The 17,263-nt window shown below is 34.5% G+C and overlaps 1 protein-coding gene across 1 annotated transcript; it reads left to right on the forward strand.

Annotated features, from left to right (window-relative positions):
- The first annotated feature begins 667 nt into the window (after nt 1-667).
- Nucleotides 668-12,768, forward strand: LOC137812618 (calcium-dependent lipid-binding protein). Its single transcript, XM_068614740.2, has 12 exons — nt 668-1,013; nt 1,171-1,304; nt 4,786-4,887; nt 4,977-5,027; nt 7,269-7,389; nt 9,946-10,064; nt 10,159-10,257; nt 10,575-10,655; nt 10,742-10,827; nt 11,170-11,395; nt 11,792-11,956; nt 12,158-12,768. Exons 2-12 carry the CDS (start codon nt 1,200-1,202, stop codon nt 12,539-12,541), a joined length of 1,539 nt encoding a protein of 512 aa, XP_068470841.1. The 5' UTR covers nt 668-1,013; nt 1,171-1,199; the 3' UTR covers nt 12,542-12,768.
- Nucleotides 12,769-17,263: the final 4,495 nt, after the last annotated feature.

Raw genomic sequence — 17,263 nt, forward strand, 5'->3', positions numbered from 1 at the left:
AAAACCCTACTCACAAAACAACTTGGTCTGAAAAGTGAAGGTAACACATGATTTTCCCCAAAAAATTGGTTTGGCTCGTGGATATGATAAGACAAGGACATTGTGGGAGTAGCAAGAAAGAGACAAATTCCAAGTGTCATCAAAGCACTGGCAATAACACCTTCCATTTTTCACTTTGGTTAGATTTTTCTTTCCATAACCAAATGGTCCAAATGGTCAACACCCCAAACATCTATTTTTCTCAATTACCTTATATCACAATAAATTTTATTATAATTATCTATAAAAAGTTAAAATTTATTGAAAATTATAAATGGGAAAATAACTTTTGCACTCTCACATGGTCACAAATCATTATATAAGTAAATGTGTTGACTTAATAAGAAAAAAAATACTAGTATCTTATAAATTAAAATTTATTAGTTTCCTAAATCAAAGGGGTGATTCACCAAAATTTGTAATTTTTAGTAAATATAATAAAAAAAAGTGTTGGTAGCATTTTTATTATAATTATACATACATGTGGTTGATAGTGTGAAACAATTTTAGCATCAAACTTGTAATAAATCTGTGTCATTTAACTTTTTATTTAGTAAACCTTACTCTTAAATTTTTTAAAAACTTTAATGAATGAAAATAATTTTAGAAGAGGTATGTGAAAAAAGGTGTTGAATAAAATTACAGAAAGGGAAGGGAAACTATAAATAAATAAATTTAGAAATGTCAACAATGTTGAAGATGTGAAGACCCTACAAGTTAGCTACTGTGCTTTTAATGCTTTTTTATAATCTTGTGGAGGGAGAGAAGATGAACCCACAGCACTGAAAGTAACGTTAGAAACGAGAAGGTTTGCATTATTCACAGCTTTGAAAGCTCACTCACACGACACTGGAAGGAATCCCTGTCCACACCTCCTACCGTTACCACAAAAATCAACACTTTGGGGTTTTCTTTTGCTTCCAACTTTTGGTCTCTCTGCAGAATCTTATTCCAATTGGCGTTCATCCTCTAGAGTGAGACCCTTTGGGCTGTTTTACTCGAATTTCATTGAAAGTTTTGTTTTTGGCTTGACTTGGATTTTGTTTTGCGGTTTCGAGGGTTGGGTTTGTGCCTTTTTCTCATGTGGGTGTCTCTGGTTTGACTTTTGGGTTTATGTTTTTGTGTTGGAAGGGGAAAGGTGGTGTTTGGCATCTGGGAAAATGGGTTTGTTTTCTGGGATTTTCATGGGGGTGGTGTTCGGCATCGCATTGATGGCTGGATGGGCGCGCATGATGAGGTACCGAAGCGCCAAAAGAGTTGCAAAGGTATGTGCGATGATGGTTTTTGTTTTCAGTTCATTCATGCTTTGACTTTTGCTTTCTTGATTCATGTTTGAGAGATGGTGAGGATTTTATGAACTAGGCAGTGTTGGGAAAAAATGTTGATGAATAGAGAACATCACGGTGGGGGAATTTTTCAATTTTGTAATTAATAGGGAAAAATGTTGATGAATAGAGAATAAAATTTGGGTGAACATTATTGGGTTCATGGGAGTATCCATAATCACTGGTAGGTTTTAATCAAGATTATCATATGGGAGTGGTGTAAGTAATCAATGTGAACATGGATCATAGGGAAACGATACTGAGTTTGATTGATGAATAGTAAACTTTAGAAGATGAAAGATTATTTCTCAAAAGAAGTTTGCAATTGGTTTGGTCAAAGAACCTTAACGAGATGCTTCAACAATTTACTGAAATTTCTGTTCAGTAAAAAGCAGAAGCAAAAACCTTATGAGTAATAATACTACTGGTTTTTCTTTTGGGTAGTTAAATAAATCTTCCACTGACTTCCACAACTGATGTGGAAATTAAGACGTCAAAATAATAACCTGTGTTTTACACTAATTATGTTAATAACCGTTAGAGACAATAATTAAGATTTTACACTATCATTAGCTTTATGGGTTGTGATTAAAATACTCAAATGTCCCTTTATATTGAAAATGTTACAATAAAGCTCTATTGCAACATTAGAGCAAACAAACGAGATTTGTGGATTTTAAACTTGTGAATTCTATTTTTTTTTTCTACCTCCTGCATGAAGTAGAGTTTTACTGTCCTCTGAATTTTAGGTTGCATGTCCTACCTGTAATGCACGTCATCATTATGACCCTCCACATTTGACAAACTCTCATTTTTCTGTTCTCTGATTTGATTTTTCATACGGACTTGAGAAGTGAACAAGTCAAGATGATGTAACACTTACTGAATAGACCTTACATTAGTTAGAGCCTCCTTTAGCTACTGTCTCATCTTAGTTTTATTTTCTGTACCCTGTTTGGACTTTTATAATAGAGAAGTCAGTGAAGTACAGCCTCTTATTCCTTCTCAACTCAAATCTATTTTTTGCTTATTCATAAGATAAGACAGTTTGGACTTTGCATTGTTCAGGCAGATTTTCTTCTAGATCCTATTTTCTATTTCCTAACTCCATGCCTAGGAATCAATGTTCCCAATTTTGGCAAGTCCATTTGAAGTCCAAATCTCCCTCAAAATAGGTTAGGTCTTTTGCCAGATAATATTACTTAACAAGATTAATACTAACAACATGTTCCATATTCAGAGGCCTCATGTGGCCCTTTCTCCTGATATTTGTACTTGTGCAGAAACAGTTTAGAAACCGTATCAATCTTTCCTTGAGTTGTAAATTAGCCATGTTCCATTGAAACAAACAATCTTTCTTTCTAGATAAGCATTATGTGAATCTGTTTTACAACTTTGGTTTGGAGCATTTTTTGGTGGTTCAGAATAAAGGTTACGGTGAAAATGAAGGAAGCTAAAAACACTAATGCTGTTTATACAACGTACAGCAGTGTGCTGTTTATCTATAGCCACTTTCCTTTGAAACAATCTTTATGGATTTTGCAACCGTGTGCTGTTTATTGCAACATTCTTAAACTTTTACGGGTGTTTCTTTGCCCTTGAACTTGCTATGATGAGATAGGATTATGTTGTGGCCTCCTTTTGGTGTTTCTCATGGTTGTTTCTAGTGATAGCTTGCATTGAAATGTATGAACTGCACCTTTGCTGCATTCCTGAATCTTCAGATATGTTGTTTGCAGTATTTCGCTCTCCCTAGTTGTATTCTTCTATGCTTTCTAATAAAGTAATTTTTTTCTATTAAAAAGTTGTGGAAATTTAACACGATGGTGAGATCTCATGAATGTGATTGCTCAAAATTTAAGGGTGATTGCTTGAAAATTCTGTCACATAAGATTGATTAAAAATTACAATGATAAAAATGACAAATGATATAGTTGGGAAGGGATACAGATTTCAATGTGTTAACATTTTTGTGAGTAAATGGAATGAGATAGTGGAAAGAAATGAGATGAGGGGAAATAGTGTTCCCCTTTTTGGATATTTATAAAGGAGTTGAATTAGGATGCATGAACAGTGTAAGTCATCTGATCTGATGACAAATTGCCATGTGTAGTTCTGATTCTAAATCTCAGCCTTAAATTTTTTTAACTAAATTTCAACAGAAAATTTATCAATCAATAAATTAAATCAAAGAACCAAAATGACTTGAAATGTTCTGGTCTGAATAGATCCCATAAGTTTTGAAACGTATGTAGGAATGAGAAATAAATAGAAAGGAGAGAATTGAAATTGTGTTCTAAGCTGTTCACATTTTCTGTTTAAACAAATATCCTGTTTTAACATTTATTTTTCTAGTCTTACCTTGCATTTGGATAGAGAATTTTAAAATATCTAAGACATTCAAATACATTAAATTTGAATTTTTCTCATTTCACATTGTACAATTTTTCAACTATTTTGTTAGGATATGTCAATTCAAATTTTTGTCGTTTAGATTAAATATTTCAATTACTACTAAATGCAAAAAATTATTTAAATACCAAAAAATTGTTAATAATTCAAAAATATTAATATTGATAATATCTTTTAGTTGATATTGGTTAATATTATTTTTTTTGTCAAAATTTGTTCAACTGATACTAACGGAGCTCTTTCTTGGTTAAAGTTAGTCAAGAGTGTTTTCAGTTATCGTTGACCACAATTATTTAGGTTGACAACGATTGGAATTACTTTTACAACGTAGTTGGTTAGAGGTTCTTTTGTCCACTTTTCGATCAGTGTTAGGCTAAAAGATTTCCTCAATTGACATTGGCAAAAATAATCCTAGTTAATGTTGGCCGAAACTTTTCCCAGTTGATAAACTATTGACAAAGACTAATATTGGTGTCAATGAGAAAAAAAATTATTGCAGACATCAATTAAAAAATAATAACCACGACAGATGTCAGTATAAAAAATTTAGTTCACAGATGCCAAAAAGTAGCCTCCTTGACATTTGCCGAGAAAACCTTAGCAACGACATCAATCCCAACAATTGAGATAAAAACAAAAACTCATATTAGCATCAATAGAAAAATTCTAGTCAATGTTAACCGAAAAGAAGTTATCCCGATAATGTCTTGTTTTTAGTCAAGTCGATGATGCTCTAAACAAAATTGGGTGGAGGAGAAAATACAAAGAGGAGACACATGAATTTGAAAATATGAAGAATTTCAAATTTTTACTTTTTAGGTGAAATTTGAAATTCTTTAATTTTGAGTAATCTAATTATGCTCATAAAATTCTAGAATTTCAATTTCTTTTAAAATTTCTTACCCTAGCAACATATAAAGCATTTCGAATTATCTATAAAATTGAATTACCCTCTTAAAATTCCATATCCAAGCACACTATTAATGTTCATTATTTATTTGCTTTGCAGGCAGCTGACGTTAAACTCCTTGCATCCCTTAACAGAGATGATTTAAAGAAAATTTGTGGTGACAATTTGCCTGAGTGGATATCATTTCCTGTATATGAACAGGTGGATTTGAAATAATTTTATATAGTGCACTTATTATTCTAATATATTTGTGTAGGGTGTATGACCTTTCCTTGCATGGGCTTTTGCAGGTGAAATGGCTAAACAAGAAACTGAATAAACTTTGGCCATTTGTGGCAGAAGTGAGTATGCTTGCACACTCTGATGTATTTGTATAATGATTTGCAACGATTTGAGCAGTGTCATTCATTGACTTTTTACAAGATTTGTTTTATATGTTTGAACTTAAAAGCTCCCAAAATTTCTAGTTGGGATTGTTATTTTGTAGAATACATTTTATTTATACTTTGTTTGAAATCAAAATTAGATTTTTTATTGTTCTGAAGTCATCTTAATTGTGGTTACTCGTGGCCCACCTTAGTAACTGTCTCTTTGGTACTGTTTTATTTGCAGTCTCTAGGGTGATGTTTAGTCTCACATTTAAAGCCTATCAAGTCTGGGCTGTCCTTACTTTATAAGGGTTGAGTTAGATATTAAATCTAAATTCTGTAATGTTATTAGAGTTTATCCTAGATCTCCATTGTTGAACCACTCACATTGCTTCATACTTCAAGTCAGTAATCCAGGGTGTGAAGGGAGTGTTGGAAAATATCTGTAATTGTGATCCCATTTGGGACTGCTTTGATTATAGGCTCAAGAGTGGTGTTTAATTTCATGATACTAGAGTTATGGTTTAAATAGAGCTTATCAAGTTTGGTCAATCATTACCTTACAAATTGACTTGGTGATGTTAAGCTTAAATTCTTTCTAAATTCTGGTATTGAACTATATTGTTTTTAATACTCCAGTTTGAAAGAAATTTTTTCCTTAAGTAATCATCACGCGTTTATGACTCTCTTATTAGCAATAGCAATGCAAGAAAAATTGTGTTCCAATGATAAGTTCAATCATTGAATCATTTGATATTATCTTTCTAATTATGTATACTGTATTAATTTTCACATAAATTGGACAATTGTTAATTTGTTATCTGGCAATAACATTTATTTATACTTTTAATAGCATATTATATGTCAAAATAAATTAGTGTGATGAAGTAGTAGTTATGTTTATCTACTTTGTAAGAACTTTCAACTTAGTGGTTGGATTGGTTTATTTCATATTTTATTGGAAGTTATTAAGTGGTATAAATAATCAAGTATGAAATGTAGTGTGTTTGTTATATTTTGTTTTAGTAAATATTATTTTAAACATAATGTTTAATGAAGTATTAGGGTTTAATGTTATTTTATTGTTTTATACTTATTCAAGTCATAATGATTGACAATTTACTAGGTTAACATTCTGGTGACTTTGGCATTACATCTTTTGTTTATTTTATTATTTGGTATGCCAACTTATGAATCATTCGTTTTTTATAACATTTTTTTGGTTTCAAATTTTGGTGGGTCAATCCTATCCAATGTAGAACCCACTAGATAGGTTGAAATAAGATCCAATGTCTTATATATATAGTTCTAATGTCTTATTGGAGATACCATATCAAGTATAATATATAAGCAGGGTAACTATCTTTGAGCAAACTCTTAGGATTGAAGAAATTTAAGATGATATTATAGTTTATCTTAGCAATTGTTGTTAAGTCTATTGAGTCACTCAGTATTTGACCATCCAAAGATGTTTGGTCTCACCAACTTTACACTTGAGATATTCAATCCTCAACACGAGGAAGGGTGTGTTGGAATGAGTATGACTCATTTTGACCCATTAACCCAGCCCAACCCAAGGTTGATTTGGACGGGTTCAGGTTATGCTTTTGAAAAGTAAATTTGTTTAAAACAATTACGTATTAATAATAAACTTGTTATTTAATAGATAATATTTTGTTAAACATGATGTTATATTTAAAAAGATATTATTTATTTTATAATATATTATAAATATACCTTAATTTAAGATTGTTCTTCTTTTGTACTATTTCACTATACGTGATATTAAGATTAATATATTATGTTAAATTAACTAGAAGAGATTTGTGTCAGATAAGGACAAAGACAAACTTCTCTCAACCCACTCCTTGCAACTCCTTTGGAGATATTACATTGACTAGATATATGATCAAAATAGAATATATAAGTGAAGTTATCTGCTATTGACTTAATCTTTAGGGTTGATGTAGGTACAAATCCAAATATTAAGATTTCCAACAAATATTCTCATTTTATGTAATCTATTCCTCTTTTTTTTTAATAGTTCTATGAAAAGTTGTATGTAGTTGTGTGCTGTTCAATATGCACCATGCTATGCTTAGGCACAACCCCTTCTCTTTCTTTTGCTTTAAATTTCCTTGCAAGTATCTGGAGGTGTATTCCTTCTTTGCTTGAATACATGATTTGCTATTGATGGGTTTTGTTTGCCTATAGGCCGCAACTTTGGTGATCAAAGAATCTGTCGAACCACTGCTAGAAGAGTACAGACCTACTGGAATTTCTTCATTGAAGTTCAGCAAACTCTCACTTGGAAATGTGGCCCCAAAAATTGAAGGTAGCAACCAATAGTAATTCCTCGGCACATTCTTTCTCTAGTAAATTTACTAATTACTATTGGCTGCACTTAACTGCTTCAGCTTTTGGAACTTTTGCTTCATGACAATTTGGTTAGAAGATTATAGCTATATTTCATAGGTTCTCGTTTTCCTTTGGGTTTAGGATTTATATTTTTGTGGGATTGGGTTCTGTCCACTGATTAGTATATTCTCCTATCAAAATATAATAATTATAGGGAAAAGAATATCTTGTTTGAATTCTTTTGATTCTATAAGATAAAAGAAAAATGCTCTCATATATTTAAATCCATAATTTGAAAGCAAAAATCTTGTTAGATCAGTCCACGTCCAAAACTTTTGGAGCTAGTGAATTTTTTTTATGAAAACTGACTTTTTTCAACTTGTAAATAGTTATACTGACACTCTGCATCTGGTTTCTTGCTTCCTACTGGGGGATTGATGGATGAGAAGTCAGGATGATGGAAGCCAATTTGCAAGCTATTTAGAGGGAGGAAACCAGGGTGTTTTTAACTAGTTAAATATTATCTATAACATATACTGCTCCAATTTATCATTCTAAATTCGGGGAAACAAGTAATTTATTCAATTACCAGTTGGATCAATAATTTATGTGTGTTTTGGGTGAGCATTGACAAAATTGTTTTTGAATGAAATTGATTTTAAGTGATATAATCTATGTTTGGATGTTTTTTATTCTAGAAGTTACTAGCAAAAATTGTAGACTTTTTTATCCAACACAAAAAGGCTACTGTTTAAGAAAAAAGACACTTTGACCATGAAGATATATACCAATGCAGACTATGCAGGTTCATTTGCTAATAGAAAATCTACCTTTGAGTACTTTATGTTTCTAGGAGACTGTTTGGTAACCTAGAGAAGCATAAAACAGGATAGGGTATATCATTCAAGTGCAAAAGCTGAATTTTGCTCAAGGTGTTTGTGAAGGACTCTCGATAAAGATCATACCTTAAAATAAATGCAATTGCTTATAATCCAGTAACATGATAGAGTCAAATATATTGAAATATGCTGATGTGAGATGTATTAGGAGATGTGATGAGAGAGATAAATAGAAAGAAAAAGAAAATGGAAGAGTTTTAGGAAATAAAGTTGTCTAAAATCTTTATTCATATATTATATATACATATCTTGTGGGTGTTGCTTTCTTTTAGGGGCTGGCCATATATATAAATGTGTGCGTGTAATTTTTTCGGAGCATAAATTGAATGATAAACAATAATATTAGTAAAATTGAATGAACAATGTGATACATCTTATTGAGATTTGTTAGACTTATGTTATTGTCTTAATGTAATAAACCTTATCTTTTTTACTTATTTATTTTTTCATGCAACATTTTCAAATACTTATATAGTTATATATTAGGGGCTTTATCTATTATTCCTCTATGGACTTATAAGGTGGAACCAAACATATGAACATCTATTTAAAATCATGTTAGCTCAACTAGAGAATCCAACATGAAATTAAATGTGCACTAAATTGATCATGAAATCCTAGATAATCTGAGTTGAATCAGTGGTCTTTATCTTATGTTTTTTTTTTCTAAAGAATTATTTTTCATAGTTTAGAATGTATTTGTTACCCTTAGAAAATGGCTTAGGCATAACTCAACTTCACAAAATCGATTTGTATGGTAAAGTTTACATCAATTTTTATACTACAATTTAACCATATCTTTAGTTGATTACAAATCTTTAACACACCTCATCTTGTCATGGATTGAACATCTTGAATGTGGGACTAGAAATTTATGGATGATCTGATAGTGACCTAATAGTGAGTGACACGATAGGCCTAATGAACCTTGCTATGATTGACTCTAATACCATCTTAGAAAGTGATTAAGGCCTAAGTCAACCTCACAAAATGAGTTTGTAAAGTGAGGTTTACATCCATACCATCTTAGAAAGTAATTAAGGCCTAATTCAACCTCACAAAATGAGTTTGTAAGGTAAGGTTTCTATGCACTTACATACCATAATTTGGCTATATCTTTAATCGACAGGGGATTTCGAAGAGTTTCATATTTTCAAAATAATTAGCAAAGGTGAAAAGAATCTAAAATTTTGTTAAAATCTGAAACTATGATTAAAATCTTATTTGAATCAGCTGTTGTAAAAAAAATTATTATATGATTTGAAATCAACATAAATTAGTTTTTGTAATTTGAAAAAATATTAAGACTATTTTATCTCAGAATTACCTCTTTTTTATCTTTAACAAATTGACTCTCGGTAAACTATATGAAATGGATAATAAAAGAAATCAGTTTAATGTGGTTCAAGGATAAATGAAATCCTTTTTCTCATACTCAACATAAGCCTTGGACAGTAATGTCTAAATACAGTATTTGAAAATGTTGCATTGATGAAAATGTTATTCTACTGTTGACATAGGTGCATAGCATTCAATAAAACCGATTAAAATTATGTGTTTCTTTCCCTTTATCAAATTTTCCTCTCATTTAATATGTTAAGAATCTGTATATGCATAATTCTTCATCCATGCAGGTATTCGTGTTCAGAGCCTTACCAAAGGTCAAATCATAATGGATATTGATTTCCGTTGGGGTGGTGATCCTAGTATTATTTTGGCTGTTGAGGCTGCACTTGTTTCAATCCCTATTCAGGTAAGACTTAGGTTGGCAGTGTATTTTTTCTTGAATTTCATCACATTCCATGTACAATTTGTCAACATTAGACTTTTATTGCCTTTGGTTTCAGTTGAAGGATCTACAGGTTTTCACCATTATCCGTGTTATATTCCAACTTGCTGAAGAGATCCCTTGCATTTCTGCTGGTGTTGTAGCTCTACTTGCTGAGGTAATCTTTACAACGAGGAGGGAGAGGAAAAGGAAAAAATGATGGTAGACAAAGTGTCCCTTCATATCAAACGTGTTAAATGTATTTAAATATCAATTTAAGTGAATTGCCAGAGTGATAACAATATTAGGATGATACACTTCTCAAAGATTGTGAATGGGGTGACCTAGTGTTAATAACCAAAAACTGTTTTATTTTTGGCCTAAATGTGTATTTTAATTGATTCTTGAAAACTCTTCTCAGCCTTGCCACATGATCCCCCCGAAACTTTTTTTCTCAGTCTCTGAATTCTGACTTTTTCATTAAAATACAATCAGCCACAGCCAAGGATTGATTATACCCTGAAAGCTGTTGGTGGAAGTTTAACAGCTATTCCTGGAATCTCAGATATGATTGATGTGAGTAATCTATTTAATCTACTGCATCTTTCCCTTGGGGCTCTTTGAAGTAGCATTTATAACTCAATTTATCCACCATTTTATAGGATACTGTGAAATCAATTGTTACTGATATGCTCCAATGGCCTCATAGGATTGTGTTTCAAGTTGGTGGTATTCCTGTTGATATCAGGTAAATGTGAATCGTCAAGAAGTTTTAGCTTTTAGATTTATTCTTTCTGATTGCAGATTAAAAAATGACTAGGTATGTTGCTATATCCTTTTAACAAAATTTTACATTTTATTTTGAAATTTGTGTGAGGAACAAAACAACAATATAGCCTTAAGGAAATAAATCTGCGGTTATGAGATTCTTTCTTGTGAGTAAGCAGGTGTTTCTCGTGCTTCTTTCAAGCAAATAACCCTCTTCTAAACCCCACCTTTGAAGAAAATAAACTGGGAATGTCAATTTCAATGCTAGTGCTCAAATATGTTCACAGTCACACTACATAAACAGCACCTTTTTTTCTTGCAGTGATCTGGAGCTTAAACCCCAGGGAAAACTTTCAGTGACTGTAGTGAAAGCCACTGCTTTGAAGAATATGGAAATGATTGGAAAGTCAGATCCTTATGTAGTCGTGTATATTCGACCATTGTTCAAGTATAAAACCAAAGTTGTTGATAACAACTTGAATCCTACTTGGAATGAGAGATTTGAGTTGATTGCAGAAGACAAGGAGACCCAATCACTCATTCTTGAGGTTTACCATACCAGTACTTTATCTCCTTTTTATGCTGCAGTATATGCCTCCTTTCTTAGGGATATGCTGTGACATTTTTGTTTTCTTAAATATATGCCCTTAAATTATGCTAGTTACTTACTGAAGAATTGGAAACAATTATTTTCATATATGCTCAATATGTATGAAGATGAAAATCTGGTTAATTACCTGCTCGTATTTCTGATATTAACAGAGGTTGTGTATCTTTGTTTAACCTGGTTGAAACCTAAGGATTTTATCCATCTTTACAGAGTTGTAGCGGTTATTTGATTTGAAATCTAATGTTTTTCTCCCTATAACTTAACATAAACTGTTTCTATGACTCGATTTGTTTAAGAAAATTAACACAAATGATGTCCATGACTCCTCAAACAGGTTCTTGATAAAGATATTGGTCAAGATAAGCGATTGGGAATAGTACAGGTACCCCTTAATGATCTAGAAATACAAACTGAAAAGGAGATCGAGTTGAGGCTGCTACCATCACTTGATAGATTGAAGGTGAAAGATAAGAAGGATCGAGGAACCTTGACAGTAAAGGTACTTGTAATATTCTATTGTACTTGGCAGTGACAATATTATGGAGCTTTGCGGGGGGGTATACATAGATGTAGATGAAAACTAAGAAAAAGAACATCTAAATTTTTTTTCTCTTCCCTTCAGATGTTCAGATCTTACAACCATTTGGTCACTTGTAGCTATCTTAGTTGATTGAAAATCATAATCATGTTTCAATTTCAGGTTTTATACTATCAGTTTAACAAGGAAGAACAATTGGCTGCACTAGAAGCAGAGAAAAAGATACTAGAAGAAAGGAAGAAACTGAAAGAAGCAGGAGTGATAGGAAGCACAATGGATGCACTAGACGGAGCAGTATCAGTGGTAGGATCTGGTGTTGGACTGGTTGGTACTGGTGTTGGATTGGTTGGTACTGGTGTTGTCAGTGGCATTGGTGCTGGAGCAGGGCTAGTTGGCAGTGGTTTTGGAGCAGTTACCAGTGGATTGAGCAAGGCAGGGAAGTTCATGGGAAGGACAATCACAGGGCATAGTGGCTCCAGAAAGAGTGGCTCTTCAACTCCAGTCAATAATGCACAGGAGAATGGTGGTGGTGCAAAGCCTCTTTGATTCTTTCCTTTTTATTGTAAGACTAATGAATGAACCCTTGCAGCTTCAAGCTTTGATGATAATAGATAGATTACCTGTGTATTTGTTGCTTTCTTTTCTTACCATAATGTTTTCTCCATGGCTGTTATAAAGCTTTCTCCATGGTTCTGTCATTTACCTGAATTTGTATTTAAACTTTGTAAACATTTCTTATTTAGTTCAGTCACGTTATGCAACAAATTGTTTGACATGGACTTGTTATGAAACTTTAAAATGCAAAAGAAGGCCTATTTATTGGTAATATGCTTATAAAAACTCACTAGATTAGACTTCATGTGATTTTAAATATGAACTATGACCTACTTCATGAACAAAATAATGACCATATTCAGGTCATAATGTGACACATCAACCAACAACAATGGAGTTTTATAGTGTTTATAAAACATTAAACTTCAAAAACTTTGTGAGCCAGTTCAAATTTCATTGACATTAGTTGGTTGTGAGCAATTACTGTTATCAGTTATAAAATAATCACATAACAAAGAATAATTAATACATCTATTGAGTATAACTATTTATATACCGTTTTTAATTATAAATTGTGTTTATCAGGTTTATTTGTTTTATAATAATTATCTTAAAAATTATACTAAAAGCAGATTTTTGAATGGTTAAAATACGAAGGTCTTTTAAGTCACACTTTTGAATAGGATGTGAGATATTCTTTCAACGAAGGCAATTACTTCCTGCACCATATGCACCCAACTCAAAATTTAAAATTCAAACATTGTCCTTGATTTTTTTTTTGCTTACAGATGCACAAATCAGGGAGTAATTTTTATGCATTCTGGATTTTGAAATTCGGAAGGTTGTTTTTGTATTGGTTGATTCTTTTTGCACCATATCAATACACTGAGGTGAAATGTCTGTTTTATCCTTAATGATTTAAAGTTTTTGCCTTCCGGATATTTATATCAGTAAGTCAAATCACAAAGTTTTGGATATACAAATTTGGAACTAATATGTCACTTCTGGATTTCACCATCCATAAGCTTATATGGACAACATAAATGACCTTCCGGATGTGAAAATTCTTAAGCAAACATAATGAGTTTCGGATCTCAATCCTCAACACCATTCACAGCACACCATTCCGGATATGAAAATCCATAACTCATAACTCACTTCTGGATATGATAATCCAGATAAGCTTCCGGATGGTGAAATCCAGAAGTGACATATTAGTTCCAGATTTGTATATTCGGAATTTTGTGATTTGACTTACGAATATAAATATTCGGAAGGAAAAATTTTTAAATCATTAAGGACAAAACGGACATTTCACCTCAGTGTGCCGCATCTATTTGTCAGCATTCATTACCTATACTTGTGTTTTTCCTTTGGTCTTTGGAAATGAACCTTCACATCTATTTAACACTTATTAAGTTAATGTCCGGTGAGAATTTTCCTTAGATTTATCACCTAAATTGCTTAAGAATCTTGATCCTAATCCTCAGAAAGTGTCACCTAATGAATCAATCTAAAATCAACTCACATCACTCGGGGATTGAGATTAACCAGCGCGACTGCATGCTCAGCCGGCCGCGTCTCTCTCCAGGGAGATCTTTGCCTTCGAGGAGTCTTACGCCTTGGTGACCGACTGCCTCGTGTCTCTCGCCGGGTGGATTCCAACCTCAAACTCTCTACGTAGCACTCCTTGGCTACCTTCTGATCGACATGCACCGACAGAATATCCTTCGATGGCGATGGGAACTTCATTGCGAGGTGCGGAGTAGAGACGATCGCCCCAAGCTTATTTAGAGACGACTGGCCGAGCAATATGTTGTACGAGGTATTGACATCAATAACCAGATACCGTATATTCAGAATCTTGCATGCCTTGTCTTTGCCGAAGGTTGTGTACAGTTCAATGTACCCTTTCGTTCCTACTCGCTCTCCGGAGAAACCGACCTCATGGTTGTCGTACGGGGTCATATCCTCTATGGGAATCTTCATTGCTTTGAAAGTCTTCTAGTAGAGGATGTCGACCGAGCTACCTTGGTCGACTAGGGTCTTCATTATGGTGAATTTGTCTATATCGACAGATATCACCGTCGGGTCATCCTACGAGGGGTCAACACCTTAGAAGTCGTCGCCCGTGAAGGATATGGGCGGCATCCCTGGACGGATGAAGACGACATTCACTTGAAGCACCGCTTGAAGGTGCTTCTTCCTGGCACTGTTAGAGGTGCCTCCTTCTTCGAATCCTCCGGCGATCGTGTTTATCACCACACGACCGTCATGCCTTTCTTACCTTGGGGGGTCGCACCTTTCGTCCCTTCTCCCACGACGCTCTCGTCTTCTATCATCATCCTTTCCTTCTGGGGGAGTCTAGTCCTTCTTCTTGGAAGGTTCCTCTTTGCATGAGGAATGTCCCGTTCGTTGGCCGCTTTGAACAAATCAGCGCAAGTGCCCGACCTGAATAAGTTCTTCTATTTTGTCTTTTAGGGCCTGGCACTCCTCGGTCGTATGACCGATATTTTGGTGATACCGGCATTTCTTGCTACGGTCGACATTATCTGGACTCATGGTCTTTCTTGGCGGTGGAATCAATTTCGCACTCAAGGCTTCCTGCAAGATCTTCCCCTGGTCGGCGTTTAAAGTAGTGTAACGCGAAAACCGGGGGCCTATGTTATCCCTCCTAGAATCTCCTTGTCCGGACTTCCCCTAGCGGTCCTTGTTCTCTTTCCTTTCCCCGCTCGCCTCAGCGCAGGCTTGGTTTTTGTATTCGCGTAACTCTTCGAGTTGCTTGTACTTGGCGGCTCGGCGCCTTAGTTCATCCAGACTAGCATTCGGCTTCATGCACAAATTTTCCGCAAAGGGACCCGGCCGAAGGGTCGTCAACATGTGGTGCATTGCCACATCAGGGCTGAGGTTCCGGATGCTCATCACAACTTTCCCGAATCTGTCTATAAACTTCCTCAACGATTCACCCTTCTCTTGGCGGATGCCGACCAATGCGATGGATGTCAGGTGGTGCAGCCGACTGGTCGCAAACTAGATGTCGAACTTAGACACCAGTGTCTCGAAGCAGTTGATCGTGTTGAACAAGATGCTTTGATGTCTCCAAATCCAAGTGGAAAGCTTGAAGACCTTGGTGCTGGGTGTGTGTGTTGTCTAGTTGTTTGAAACTTGTTAATTAACTCCTTAAGATGATCCAAGTTCATTTGAATCTTTAATCATTTGAAAAGATGGGTTTTCTAAAAAGTTGTTGAAATTTAAACAGGTTGAAATTTCGAATAAATAGGTTGTTTTACCTTAGTGGATTTTGAAAAGGTTTTGAAAAGCTGTTTGACTTTGCTGTCAAGTCAATTCAACTGGTTGTTTCGATAATTCAACCGATTGTTTTTCTGAAAACCTCAACAGAATTCTGTTAAGTGGTTTTAATCTATTTTAAATGATCCTAACTACATTGGCTCCTTTATTAAATGTTTTTAACAACTTGGTTGGTCTATATAAAGGTGGTTTTACGCTCCTAATCTTGGAGTAAGAAAGAGAGTTTATCAAAAATAGTTTTTCCAAGATTTGAAAGTGCTTTGGATCATTCTTAAGTGTGTGGAATAAGATTGGGTTGTACTTCTGAACTTTAAGCTTTGTAATACCCATGTGTATTCTATTTCCTTCTTCCTTGATTACTGTATTTTTGTATTTGTGTTGCCAATGAGTGTTGCGTGTTCTTGAGGGGTTCAAGATCAACACTCTTGGTGTGGTTTGCCAAAGGTAGTATGTTTCTTGAGGGGTTCAAGGTCACTACTTTTGTGTGTGGTGTTGTAATCTGGTTTTGATTGCATAGTAGATACCCAGAGGTTTCTAGGGATTGGATGTAGCTCTTGGGGTATGGGTGAACCAGTATAAACTGCTTATGTACTTTTCTCTTGCTTTGATCTCTTTTAAATTCTGTTTTTAAGTTGTTTTAAATACTGCTGGTATAAACAACCGATTGAATCGAAGAAACAACCGGTTGTTTTTCTGTGTTTTGCTTTAAAACAATTTTGGTTCTTGGCTTTCTTGGTTCCTTTCTCTGTAATTCTTCATTGAGATTCATTAAACCTTCAAAGTTTTCGAAAATCCTTCTGAAACAATTCATCCCCCTCTTGTTTAAGGCCATATATATTCTAATAGATCGAGTTGGGCGGGAGCTTGGTAAACCAGCTTAGCGCTCCCCCCTTGAGAGATATAGGGAACACTCAGTAAAGGACGACATCATCCGTCGTATACAAGCTCATGTGTGTAGTGTACACATCCATGTGCTCATCCGAGTTGGTCGTGCCATCATAGCGGTCCCTGTTGAACCCCTTCCACTTGTCCAGGAGGGGTGCCTCCATGATCAGGTCAGTGAATGGGTGGCAGCGACTGGCACTGACAGTTCCAGCCGTATTCATTGACTTGCTAGGACGAGATTCACCGTTCATCTCCAATGTGTAAACCTTGTCTTTTGGCCCTTCAAAAGCCTTTGGGCTGTCGTTGGTGGCGAAAGACCTCTCCACCACATTGGTTGGTCGACCAAACTGTTGGTCGACCAACCTCTTCATCTCCTCGTTCTCCCCCTTGAGGTTCCGCATCTCCTCCTCGCTCTTCCTTGTAGACTCCTCATGACTCCTCTTCATTTCCGCCATCTCTTTCTGCAGGGCCATTAACATTTCCATTTGATCGGCGTCGGACATCTTATCACTGGCCATA

Source organism: Phaseolus vulgaris, chromosome 10, assembly GCF_051622355.1.
Source record: "Phaseolus vulgaris cultivar YP4 chromosome 10, ASM5162235v1, whole genome shotgun sequence".
NCBI classification, from domain to species: Eukaryota; Viridiplantae; Streptophyta; class Magnoliopsida; order Fabales; family Fabaceae; genus Phaseolus; species Phaseolus vulgaris.